The sequence below is a fragment of the Pseudorca crassidens genome, chromosome 5 (assembly GCF_039906515.1).
Source record: "Pseudorca crassidens isolate mPseCra1 chromosome 5, mPseCra1.hap1, whole genome shotgun sequence".
NCBI lineage: Eukaryota > Metazoa > Chordata > Mammalia > Artiodactyla > Delphinidae > Pseudorca > Pseudorca crassidens.
In genome coordinates, this window is record NC_090300.1 from 147788991 (window position 1) to 147802770 (window position 13780).

Consider the following 13780-nt stretch of genomic DNA (forward strand, 5'->3'; position numbering starts at 1 on the left):
CCGTGGCTCTCTGCCCTCTACAGAGGCCAGTCCAGTGTCCTGCTGTGCTGAGCTGACTTCCAGGGCCGGGGCATAGCCTTCTGGCCACATGGCCTGCGGTCAGGCCTCGGGGGCGCAGGGGGAGTGGCAGCAGGAGATCCTGAGCCGCCCCCATGTAACCAGGGTGGGTTCTGTACTCCACCCAGGAGCCCTGACTGGTGCATAGGACGAATGCATCACACCAGCACGACCTCTGAAAAACCAGCAACCTGACCTGTACAAAAACCAGACGGAAGGCAGCCACAGCCCGCGCACGGGAGGGAAGGGCAGGGTGGACCCTGCGGGCTCCGTGTGTCCAGTCCTCCGGGGCCACAGAGCTGGCAGGGACGTGCCCCTCCCCCAGGACACGCCCAGGACAACGCAGTGGGGCTCCCACACCCAGACGATAAAACCCCGGAACTCCCCTCTTTGTGCCCAGAACCAGACTGGCAAACAGGAAAACAAGGGTGGACATTCGCCTCAAATATCCAAACATCTGCAGAAGACCAATGCCATGGAGGAGGGGCACTAAACACAACACATGAAAAACGAACCACAAAGAAACCTAACAGAGCAAACCAACCTTTTCAATTAAATCTAATTAAAATCCCCAAAGGGGAGAAGTTCAGGATCCTGAGCAGGAAAGAGCACAGCTGGCCTGGGACGGCCATCCTCAGGCAGCTGGGGACGTGCGCTCGGGGAGGGGGTCCCACGTGGTGGGACAGGAGTGCCTCACTGGCCTAAACGATCTGCACCCCGGTATGGCGTGCGCTGCACACCTGCTCTCCCTCGGGGGGCTGGAGTCTTGGTGCCAGGCAGAGGGTGCCCACATGACCAGCCCCGGATAAAAACCCTGGGCGCTGGTCCCCCAGGAGCTCCCTGCCGGGGAGTCAAGCGCACGCCCTGTGGCTCCGCTGGGGGGTGCCCGGGAGGTCTGTGCCTGGTGCCCCCGACCCCTCCCCACGCCACATTCCCTGTGGCGCTCGAGTCCCTGGGCCTTTGGCTGTAACGGATCTCAGCCGTGAGGCCTCCCAGGGAACCACGGAACCTGGGGGTGGTATCGGGGACCCCAACTCACGATCACGTCAGAGATCTTCAATAGTAAGAAGTACGCTGGAAACCCCTGGGCAAAAGGCAGAATGAAGGCTGCTGGAGGGCGGGCCGAGCCCCTGGCCTGGACGCGGCGCAGAGGGCGTTGGGGGAGAGGAGGCCGAGGGACATAAGCAGACTCACGTCAGCAGCCGTGACGAGACTGGAGACTCGAGAGCAGGACAGAAGCGCCGCCTCCGTGCCTGCTGGTCTCTCCTCGCCCGACGGCCGTCTGCTGCCAACACTCACAGCTCAAGGAAAGGCCGCGGGTCAGTCGAGGCTGCCGACCCCAACAGGGACACGCGGGAATTCCAGGGGAGACCAGCGGGCGGAAGGAACAGGAAAGAGCGAAACTTCCCAAAGCTCACGTGTCTTGGGAAGGAGGTGGTAGTGGGAGTCCTGGCGGCCGTGCCACCTGTAGGGGGCACCCCCGCTGCCCACCGGCCACGGGGTCCCATTCGATTATATTAAAACACGACAGAGAAAACACTGCTTGGGACGGGGGAAAATATAGCTTTATTTTACCATAGGAATTAATAAACTCCGTCACAGAATAAGGACACCATGGGACTCCTCTTTTGTTTCATTTAATAAATACAAATGAATAAAAATACTTCCTTTTGCAAAGAGACTGCCCCTCTTCCTCCTCCAGATTTCCTGAGCCCCCGTGGCCATCTGCTGACGTGGTCACAGGCCCACGCTCCACCACACCCACCTTTTCCTCTCTAGCCTACGTCTCATCCGACACGCCCGCAGATACTATGTAGGTACGATACCTCTCCTTTCCCCATCCCCTTCCGAATACAAGTCCTCGTACTGCATTTCAACTTTTAAATGATTCCCTTCTGAGAAGGAAAGAGTCTGGTTTCCACAGAAGCCCTTTCGCCAGTACTACTTAACACCAAGAAATTAGCGAGGTTTCAGTAAAACAGACTCCTGCCCGCGGGCACATTATGAAAGGGAAAGGATAACATAAAGTAAAATGTATTGTACGTCTTGTAGACTGTCCCTTATTTCAAAAATAGAAACTCCTATTTAAATTTAACCTGTTTGAAACAGGCCACATATTTAACTGCATGCAACAGATCTGTTATTGCTTGAAACGGAGCCCTGGCTCCGGCTGAGCTACCCACGCCGGAGGACAGACCACCTCCAAACCACGAGCCGCAGCCGAGCACCCCCCACCGACCCGGGGACCCCGGGGACCCCATGTGCCACGCTCCCACGAGCGCCGGTCAGGTCTGGGATGAAACACACCTCTGCGCTCTGCGCTACGGGGAGCGTCCCTTCCCAAGTTGCAAAGAACGGTTTTGTCCCAATAGTTGAAGTTCCCGCTGCAGCCACCACGTACAAACGCTTAGCACTTTCCAGTTTTCAGATTGGAAAAGAAAAGCTCCGACACACCCAGAAGACACTCTGACTACAATCTCGGTCTCACGTGCCCCTGCTCTGGTAAATGCACTGGGAACTGAGACACGAGCGTAAACTGCGATCAATACCAGCAGGGAAAACGCCAGTCTTCATGGCCAGGAGGAAACTTCTTTTCTATGTGCCCCATTTTTCATTAGTCCACATTTTAAAAAAGTATTTATTTCCTGAAAGTATTTCTAAATGTGATTATTTGTAACATACAACAAATGAAAAATGTGCCTAGATTGCAAGAAAAAAATCTGCTTGTAAAACAAAGTACTGAAACAAAGTCATGTCCTCCTCACGGGGGACAAGGGAACCAGGAGGGGCCCCCAGAGACATCCGGCCGCTGCCCTCCTCCTGGTCTGCAAGGCCCCACGTCTTCGGAAGGAGCGTCACTGGTTCTAGTCCCTGGGGGCCGGCGCGTACGCCCCTCCCCGCTCCGCACTAAGTGCTGGGTCCGCAGGCACGTCAGCTGGAGAGGTAGTGGTGACGGCTCTCATCATCTCCCTGGGCCACCTCGGCAAGAACGAGGGGTGGGTCCCTCAACTGCACCCAGCTGTCATCGTCCTACAGAAACCATCACTGCAGAAGAGAAGGCTGTTTGGGGTGGGAAAGGTAAAAAACAAATAGATGCTGTGGTTCTGCAAGCTTGCCTTTTTTGGTACCAGCACAGTGTCACTGTCACTAAGTGTCTTGGAGGAGAAACTCCAAAAACTGCTCGGTGGTGTGCCTGCACGCACGCGCGGGCACACAGCTGTGCACACATGTGGGCAAGGCTCAGAGCCCCAGCGACTTCTGCACGATCTGCTTGGCGATCTTGTAAAACTGTTCCCGGTCATCCCGCCACATTTTGGAGGCATCCACGTTGGCCCCGCTTTCATCGTTGGGCTCTGAAAGAGAAGGAGAACCTCCACGTGAAGGGGCTCAAGAAGGAAGGCCCTGGCAAGACCTCCCACCTCCTGTAAGAACATCACTGATCTTCCCAGAGAGGTAACCAGAGATGAACCAGAAGCGCCGAGGGACGGGACGTGGAACTCCAGGCAAGGACAGCAGTTCTGTGGAGACGAGAGCCTTCCCCTGAGGGACGGGGCGGAGCAGCGGCGGACAGACCCACCCTCAGGGCTCCTCCACCCGAGCCTCCCAAGGGCTGCACCAGCCAACTCGGCTTCACTCAGGAGGCACCAGCCGAGCAGATCAAGGGGCCACTGGGGGCCTCCCCCTCGGGCCTCCTGTTTGGCCACCAGCTCTCTCCGTTAGATGCTCCTCCGTTTCATGGGCGCTCTCTTCCCCCGGGGCTGCCGGGCCGTTCCTCTCTCAGCTCCCTCCCGCCACCAGCCCTGTCTACCTGGAGAGGGCACACACCCTCACCACCACAGCCAGTCCCCGAGAGCCCCTGTCAAGGTGGCCACTCACACAACACCCTGAACTCTTGTCTCCCCCAAATCCTGCTCCCTCTGGAGTCCTGTCCCCAAAGTCCGCACCCCTCCACCCCACAGTGAGGGCAGGAGCGCCCCCGCCCCAGGACGCTGAGCCCTAGAGCCGGAGTCTCCAAGGTCCCCCCAACCTCCCCCATCCTCTTGGCCTGGGACCCACCCCGCCTGTCTCAAGCACGTGGGCTGCAAGGGCAATCCGTGGTCTAACAGCCCCACGAGCGAGCGTCAGCTCCGGGCCAGAGCAGGTCCACAGGGCGCCCCGCCCCCAGCGGGGCTCCAGCCATACCTATAGTCCTGGTGACGCCGCCAGAGGGTCCGTGCCCCCCCACAACCTTGTTAACTCCCACGTGTTCTAAACTCACCTCGGGAAGTGTCCCCTGCACCCTGATCTCAGGAGTTATCACAGTGGCCTGCAACAGCTGGTGGCTGTGAAAGTTCCCTTAGAACGTGGGGCCTTAAGGTTGGGGTCAGTGTCACCTGAGCTTTACACCCCAGGACACGGTGTCTGCAATATAGTGCCCACTGAATGAATGAAATGCCCACGGCTACTCATGGCCAACAATGTGATACACACAAGACCATCTTTACATCTGTAATTATAAAAAGCAGCTTACGCTTGGCAAGGTGTGTATGAATGACATTACATGAAAAAGCAGAAAAGAAAACAGTACATATCGACTCCTCACGGTGGACAGGGAGTTAGAAGACAAGGGTTAGCGAGGAAAGAGAAGCAGCACGGAGTGTCGGCTCTCCCCCCCTGGACATGAACCCGCAGTGCGCCAGGAGCCGGCGGGGCGGGCGTTACCTGCCAGCATGCTCACCACCGACAGGAGGATCTTCTCCACGCTCTGCACGGGGCTCCACCGCTCGGCGCTGCTCTCGTAGCCCATGGGGTCGTCGCCGGGAGCGTGCAGGATGGAGATGCAGACTCTGCCGTCAGGGTAGACTGCGGGGTCAGAGCACACCCGGTGAGCCGAGGGAATGGGCCCGCGATAGGGCGCTCGGTCAGGCCCACAGAGAAAGGGCAGCAAGTGGCACAGACACCGGGACGGAGCTGTCTGCACGCGGCACCACCTGCGGCCCCAGCGCCACATCCACGGCCACGCTCACGTGCACGCGCTCCCCGCGGGCCCGGCCGGGCTCCCAGGGCACCGCTCACGCGCCGACAGGGTGCTGGGCCAGTCTGAACAGCTCTAGTGTCATGGCGTGACTCCACCTTCATATGCATTTAAAAAGCACTATATCCAAAGGGGATAAAGGAAAGGCTACCTGGCAGCCAGATATTCCACCAAAATACCTCATGTAATTAGACTCTTCACAACACTTTTCATAAAAGGTTTCTTAGATATCCCTCGTTCTGCCATTAAATCCCTGAAACGGACTGTGTAAAACATACGTTGCCATAGCTGGGAAAACGCTACAGGAATTAAACACCCAGAGCAAGACAGACGCCTGGACTCCTCTTGCTAACTTACTATAACTGGCTCCTCTGGACATCAGCTGTGCCTGAATCTAAACGCATCTCCCATCAACAGCACCACTAACGAGACCCTCAAGACCTGATTCAAGAAAAATAAATTTTCAATTCAAAGTCTGGGGTTGGTCCTGTCAAGAAGGTCAAAAGCACCTGTTATCTTTCTCTTACACATACTTGGGGAAATTCTCAGATGGTTTAGTATATGCTCAGATATCCAGGAATCACTTGTAAAACTGTAAGGCTATTAAGTTATAATAGTAAGAATACCAGACAATTTTAAATAAATTTATTTACTTCATCCTCACTCATGAACTCAGCATTTCGTGACCATTCAGAAATGTGAGTCGTTATAAGCAGCCTTTCTTTTACACCTGGGCCCTCATTTTCCCCATGCACCCCTTGTTCTAGTGGTTTCTATGCTTTGAAACTGTACCGCAAACTCTCACTGAAGGGTTAGGAAACCACGTGTGATCTGTCTCAGACACCAGGATGGCCGTCTGAAGTCCACACACACGGGACCAGGGCGCCCAGAATGCTTTGAACAGTTCTCTCTGCCACGGACAGAGAGGAGGTGTTGCAGAGTTTTCAACTTCAGTGTCACTTCCTTAAGGTGACAGCACCATGCGATGACACCGCTGACCCCAGAAACATCAAAAAGTAGTTGTGTCCCTGCCACCCCCCCCCCACCACACCACAGCAGCGTCATTTCCTAACCCTCCCGAGTCCCCGCCCAGCCACAGCGCTTCAGTGCCAACAACTCCCGCTGGTGCCAGGCTGGCGGTCTCCCCTCCAGGCCACGGCAGCGGCCCAGCACGCGCTCCACTCCACTTCCAGCCTGCATCACAATCACCCTTCAAAGGCCATGCTGGTCACGCCGCCCCTCATGCTCACTCCCAGCCCCTCAGTGGGTCTCCACTGCTCCTCGGATAAACATCAAAATCCTTAATGTTGACCAAAAGGCCTGAACTGGTTTGGCCCCTCCCCCTCCTCCTCCCTCCTCACACTGGGCCTCTGCACCTGCTAGACCCCCTCCCCGCCCCAAACAGACCCCTGGGTAACTCCTACAGATCCTCCTGCAGGTGGTGGGTTCAACCACCACCCCTGCAGGGGCCTCCGTGGCTTCCCATGTGGTTTCACATCTCTCTGTATGATTCCTTCATCAGCGTCCATCGCTGCCCTCAGACTGGGAGCTCCTGACCGTCCAGCCCCCCACCTCTGACGGTCTGCTCACCGCCCCATCCCAGCAACTCTCAGTGAATCTGCTGGATTATTTTTTTAAGTATTTATGGACCGACCAATTTTTATGACATCGGCAGACCTACTGAATAGCTCTTCTCAAAAATAATTTTTACAAAATAAAAGTAACAGATACCCACCTACAGTAAGGCCAAATTTAAAAACTATTTGCACTGATTACCTGAACAACAAAAATAATATTATCAGGGGCTTCCCTGGTGGCGCAGTGGTTGAGAGTCCGCCTGCCGATGCAGGGGACACGGGTTCGTGCCGCAGTCCGGGAAGATCCCACATGCCGCGGAGAGGCTGGGCCCGTGAGCCATGGCCGCTGAGCCTGCGCATCCGGAACCTGTGCTCCGCAACGGGAGAGGCCACAACAGTGAGAGGCCCGTGTACCGCAAAAAAATAAATAAATAAATAAATAAAATGATATTATCAGGCTATTCTTAGTACACACATAATTCAATCAGTTTATTGGCCATATTTGTCTTTAAACCACATCACAGGTATCGTTCTAAAGAATATATTTATCTTCAATATAATCTTATTATTTACTTATTTATTTTTGGCTGCATTGGGTCTTCGTTGCTGCGCGCAGGCTTTCTCTAGTTGCTGCGAGCGGGGGCTACTCTTCGTTGCGGCGTGCGGGATTCTCATTGCGATGGCTTCTCTTGTTGTGGAGCACGGGCTCTAGGTGCTCGAGCTTCAGTAGTTGTGGCACGCGGGCTCAGTAGTCGTGGCACACGGGCTTAGTTGCTCCGCGGCATGTGGGATCTTCCTGGACCAGGGCTCAAACCCATGTCCCCTGCATTGGCAGGCATATTCCTAACCACTGCGCCACCAGGGAAGCCCTTATCATTTATTTTTTAATTACCCACAATCCTCTTCATAGTTGTATTTTATAGTTAATCACCTTGAACTTGTTGACTTCCTCAATCAACTCTTCTGACCATAATGAATTTTTAAACTTTGTATTATGGAAAATTCCAAACACAGAGCAAAAAAGTATACCATGAATGCCCACATGCACACAATCTCTAGGCCTCTCCTGGAACCATCGAAACTACTTCAAAAGCACTTACTGTTGGGATGAAACATCTCACAGGTAAATCTCATCTTTGGAGGACTTAACGGGTAATCAAGTGGGAAACTCAGGATGGCAGGAAAAACCCCAAACTCAAAACAGGTGTCTTCTGGGCCCCTAAAAGATACAAAATACAGAGACAGAACTTCAAGGTAGATTTTTTTCAATGTCTCCCACACTTTAGAAACGAGTTAAGGAAATATCTACTGCTTCACAAATGTGCATGAAAAGATTATCTAAATATTATGATAACAATGAATTGGTATTTTTTATGGTTGGAAGGTAACGTGTCATCGTTCCGTTCCAATCAGGTTTGAATCACAAAGACCGGCTCACGGGCATTTTCCCATTAATAAGGCTGAGAGTGGGGCGGCAGGGATCCTGCTGTTCTATGTGGTACAATCACATTTTAGGGTAAAGATACAAACCCTGGTACATGTTAGAGCAGGACTCTATTGTACTAATGAACGAGGGGCGAAGAGTTGTTACTTCAAAGGCTACTTTTAATTTTTAAATGTGCCTGAGAAGTGGTTTTGTAACCTTCAAGAAACAGATACAGAGCACGTACGGAGCACTGATGATGCTCGTGCGCACGTGCGGCAGCCGCAAGCCCTGACCTGCAGGTCTGGGCTCGTGCCACCTCTGGGGACCACGCGGTCACCTGAGTCCTCACCGTCACCAGGCACGTGCCTGCCTGCCTGAGTTCACGTCCTCCTGGTGTGGAAAATAGCAGAAACGGGCCAAACCACTTCCAAAGTCCTGTCAAATTTTAAAGCTCTATATGTATAAATCAACACTATCTTGACCAACAGACAAGACGTGAAGGCCAGCGGGAGAGGGAGAGGGAGAGCAGCTCGCACATTAACAGAGAGAGGAACGCCTCCTCCCCTTACAAACGTCCTTTATAAAACATGCACGACAGCAGTTTAAAATCTAGTTTAAAATCTAAGACCATCTCTCCTCCGTACATTTTTATCAGGAGGCAGAGCTGCCGAATGACAGCTACACACAGCGACACCAGACAAGCACTCTGCGAAGACCGGTCAGTTCAACACGAAGAGGAATCCCATTCTCTTTCTGGGCGCGGAGAGGGCAAGGCCCCAAGCGCGTAACACACGGGCCCCGATGACCAGCACAGGGGCCGAGACCCCGCGCTACAGCAGCAGTTCAAGTAGACAAAAAATTCTCAAAGAAACTGTGCAGGCGGCTTCACTTCCACCTGGTGACAGTGCCTAGGGATTTCAACGGCACCAGTGCAGTGGAGGCCAGGACTGCATCATGGGGTGGGTGGGGTGGGGAGGGGCTGGTAAAATGGCCAAAACAAGAACAAGGCAGCAGGTGTTCGGCGGAGCCACACTGTTTTCAATTGAAGACACATCTGGATTCTGAAAACTGTGTCCTCGCTACTTCTGGGGAAACCAAGAGTGGAAAGCTACTACTCTGTCGCGGAGGACAGCGGCGCCCAGAGCCCCGGCAGGAAGCAGGGACAGGACGGCCACACGGAGAGGCGAGCTCGGGGGCCGCGGCTCCCCGACAGCCGCCCTCCAAGCCCTCCCCTCTGCAGGGGGTCAGCGCCGACGGCAGGGGAGAGCCTGCGCCCCCCGCCCCTCTTCCAGCCTACAACTCACAGTAGAGGATAAACACCACTGCGCTGGCCCTCACACGGCCTCCCGAGGGAAGGTGCCAGGAAGCAGTGCTGTCGCCTCAGCCAGGGTCACCTGACTCAGGCCAGGTCCCGGATCGGGTGGCTCAGCGGAGGGCAGAGGGCAGCTCAGGCTGCTAACCCAGGAGCCTGCAAATCAGGGCTGCGGCCACACCAGGAATGCTCGCAGTGCCTCGGTATTCTTGGCGCCTCCAAGTTAGAACAGAAAAGAATGTCTGGGTAGTTAAGTGTTTTTGGACTGAGCCAAGTGGTATTTTCTCAAGACTTTGATATTTGCTCAGGTCTTTGTTTCTCATAATAGAGCTTTCTTTAAAAAACAAAAAAACAAAAAAACCCACTAGGTCGTCCACAGCTTCAGAAGCAAGATCAAACATCTCCTAAAGTGCTCCCACATCTGAAATATCAAAGCCATTTTCAAATGCTCTGGTTTGCGACTGGTTTGAAACAGGGGCTTCTTTCTCTTCCAGAATGCCCAGTGCCTTGGCCCAGCACACAGGTGCGCCCACGTGCACGGGGGCCTGCCCGCTGACTTCATGGAAAACGCTGTCGAGTAAATTCCTGGACCAAGACGGGAGATATAATTAGTGTTATTTTTGGACAAGCTTTCCTGTCATACTCAGGACAGCCTCACTCCGCTTTCACCAAAGAAGGCCTCACCTCAAAATCAAATTTATCTGAGGCAAATACAAACTCTTCAAAGCCTGCAAGTTATCTTCTATCTTAATTGATTAAAATAACGGCCGAAATTATTTCAGAGCTCTGAGGTAAGTGTTTTATTTTCTGAGACTAGTATTAAGAGTAAAGCAGAACGCCCTTGCTCTCCTCTGTAAAGGCAATAGTGCACTCTGACTTCCCAGCTTTAGGGGAACGAGAGGCCAGGGAGCCAGCAGTGGGAGAGTTGCACCCACGGGCTAAGCCCAACCAGGGCCCAGCAACGCTCGCTCCTCCCAAAGGACAGCGCTGGCTCAACACCTGCAGCCACGAGCCATCACTGGTGGTCGGTCACTTGCAGAGCCAATAAAAACTGGAGACACGCTTGTTAGTCTTTCAACGTTAAACTCGAGTGGAGCACCGTGCTTTGCCTTTCGTCTCTAAAACTGTACAGAGATGACAAAAGCAGCCCACGGCCTGCACACTGAAGGCGGCAGGGAGGCCAGAGTGCTGCACCGTGGAAGCCGGGTGTGTCTGGGCGTCAGTGAGCCATCTGCCCGCCAGGCATGTTCCAGGACCGCAGCCTGCACGTCACTCCAGCTGTGGCAGGTGTGGAAGAAGCTGTTTTTGCGCTGTTCTTTTTCAAGTTTGTCATAGCACACAGACAAAATTCTCAAACATACATACGAGGCTTGAAATAATGGAGACCGTAAACCCATCCGCTAGCGCACACTTGAACTTGATTACCAAGGGACAATTATTCTCCAAAGCCATGACCACTTGAAGCATAAAAAAGAAGGGCACACTGCTTCACAAACACCCTCCAGTCCAGGCGACGGTGTCACTGCCCTCGCTCTCTTGCTGCAGAACCCACACGGAGCACCCGGCGGTGGCGTGAGGGGGCCTGGCGTCAGAGCAGGGGCGCCACCTCCTTCCTGCACCCCTGGCTCCGCAGCTCGGCCAAAGCTTCTTGCCAAAGCCCCCACCTCCCCAGTGGAGGTGGGCTGCAAGCACAGCCCCCAGGCCAGGGGCTCTAGAAGCCACGACTCCAGCTCCGGGGTGCCCTGCTGTGCCTCTACGCCCCCAAGTCACTGAAGGAGCGCCTGCTGCGTGAGGGTCACCCCGCCAGCAGCGAGGCTGCACAGAAACCGACCGGAAGTTCCCGCTCACAGGACCTTCACACCTGCAGGAAAGCCAGGAAGGGCTGCAGGGAGCTGTCGTCCCGCAGACAGTGCCCTCGCTGCCTGTCTCCTTGGGAGCCTGGTGGTCTCAGCCGGACTATGTGTCTACACCCACCTGGCACCAGCCCTGACTCAGCGCCGAGTCTCTGGGGATGGACCCAAGAGCCGTTTTCCTCTTTCGTTGTGTGCAAAGCACCCTAGCGATCCTGATGTAGAGAACCAGCGCTGGTTAAACTGTGAGGGAGAAAAAGGACAGGGCCTTCCATCTCAGGAAAGCACGGTGGTGACAAATACAGGCTTCCTTCCATGTAACTATTTTCATGATTAAACCCGTCTGAAATGAGCCTACGGTCATCCCCTAATTTTTGCTTGCAACAGAAATTTCTGAAAACTTTAACTCAAATATATTTGAACTATATTTAAAGTTTACTAAATAAGTTCATCAATTACAAGAACTTCATAGTGAATTCTGACATGGACTTCTGCAACATAAACTTTGACTCTAACTAGAAAAAATATGTATGTTAGAAAATACTCAGATACATAAGTAAATAAAGTAAGAAGCAAATGCCTCCTTGCCCCTCCCTGAACCAGCTCTGAGGCAGCCACTACGGAGTCTGGCCACCCTCCCAGGCTTCCCCTCCAAGTGCATCCACTCACATACCTTCATCTGCAAAAACTGGCTCGTTTTTTACTAAAAACGTACCATGGCATCGCTGAGGGGATTTTTAAAGGCCTGAATAAGTGGAGAGACACTCCATGTGCATGGATTGGAGCACTCAAGATTGTTAGACTGTCAACATTCCTCAAGCTGACCTAGAGGCTCAACCCAATCCCTGTCAAATCCCAGCTGGTTTCTTCACAGAAAATGACAAGCTGATCCCCAGATTCCAATGGAGACCAAGGGACCCAGAATAGGTAAGACATCTTGAAAGAGGAGAACAAAACACCTCCCAATTTCAAAGCTTACTATCGAGCTGCAATGACGGAGTGTGTGGTGCTCATGGAGGGTCAAGCACAGGTCAACGGAACAGGATTCAGTCCAAAATGAACCCTCACACTTAGGGAATTGATTCTGATAAAGGTCCAAGGCGATTCAATGCAAGAAGGATTTTCTTTTCAACAAATGGTGCAAGACAACTGGACAGCCACATGCCAAAAAATGAACCTGGCTCTTACCTAATGCTATACTCCAAAATTATCCAAAATGGGCCAAAAACCTAAATTTAAGAGCTATAAATACAAAACTTCTAGAAGAAAACACACGAGAAAATCTTTTCAACCTCGGGTTATATGACACCAAAAGCATAATCTATACAAGGCAAAACTGCTGAACTGCATTTCATTGGAAATGAAAACCTTTGAGTTTCAGAAGACCTCGTTAAGAAAATGAAAAGGAGGGACTTCCCTAGCGGTTCAGTGGTTAAGACTCCACGCTCCCAATGCAGGGGGCATGGGTTTGATACCTGGTCAGGGAACTAAGATCCCACATTCCGCACAGCTCGGCCTAAAACATAAAAAAGAAAAGGAAAAGGAAAAGGAAAAGGAAAAGGAAAGCTGCAGACTGGGAGAAAATATCTGAAAATCATACTGATACATCTGATCAAGGACTTTGTATCCAAAATACATAAAGAACTCTTAGGACCAAATAAGAAGACAACCCAATTAAAAAATGGGCAAAAGTTCTGAAGTTCACCAAAAAAGATAGATGAATGGCTCATAAGCCCATGAAAAGATGCTCAACAGCATCGGTTATTAGGGCAACGCAGTCCAAACCCACAATGAGACCCAGCAGGACAGCTGGCATCACACACCACCAAGAGGGTGAGGAAGTGGAGAGCCGAGAACTCGGCACTGCGGGTGGGAGTGTAAAACGGTGACACTATACGCCAGGAGGCCCACTCCTGCGCATCCAGCCGAGGGAGGCGGAAACCCATCCGCACAGACTTAGGCCCCGTGTTCGCAGCTGCACCGTCGCGCAGCCGAAGAGGGAAGCCGTCAAATGCCCGTCGATGGGCGAGCGGGTCCGCTCACGGCGGACACAGCTCGGTGGTGACGGCAAGGGGCCGCTCCCGCAGGCTGCCCAGAAAAAGGAGCCAGACACCGAAGATGCCGCATCGTGATCCCACTTGCAGCAGAAGTCCAGAAAAGCAAATCAACAGTCAGAGAGCAGATCAGAGGGTGCCCGTGGCGGAGGGGGAGTGGGGGCTGAGTGCACAGGGGTGTGAGCACGTGCTTGGAAATGCTCTAAAAGTGAAGTGTGACGACTGCAAAACTCTATAAATTTAATTTACTAAAAATCATTGACTCGCGCACTTAATACAGGTGAAACTCTGCATGTTAACTTCTATCTCAACAAAGCTATTGAATGCACCCGGCCACACCAGGGTCTCTCGGCCTCAGCACCACTGCCACCTCGGGCGTCCTGGGCACGGCGGGGCGCTCAGCGCTCTCCCACCCGGGGCCAGTAGAGATCTCCCCCACTACCCGGTGTGACAGCCACAATGTCTCCAGACACTGCCCAAAGTCCCTGGG

General features: G+C 53.2%; 1 protein-coding gene across 1 annotated transcript in view; it reads right to left on the reverse strand.

Annotated features, from left to right (window-relative positions):
• Positions 1-1600: 1600 nt before the first annotated feature.
• UBE2G2 (ubiquitin conjugating enzyme E2 G2) overlaps positions 1601-13780 on the reverse strand; it is a 29844-nt gene continuing 17664 nt past the window's right edge. The window contains exons 4-6 of the mRNA XM_067739653.1: positions 7749-7867; positions 4759-4899; positions 1601-3410 (exon numbers count right to left, since the gene is read on the reverse strand). Coding sequence (XP_067595754.1) covers positions 3298-3410; positions 4759-4899; positions 7749-7867 — 373 coding nt within the window. The 3' untranslated portion in view covers positions 1601-3297. The remainder of the gene's footprint in view (positions 3411-4758; positions 4900-7748; positions 7868-13780) is intronic.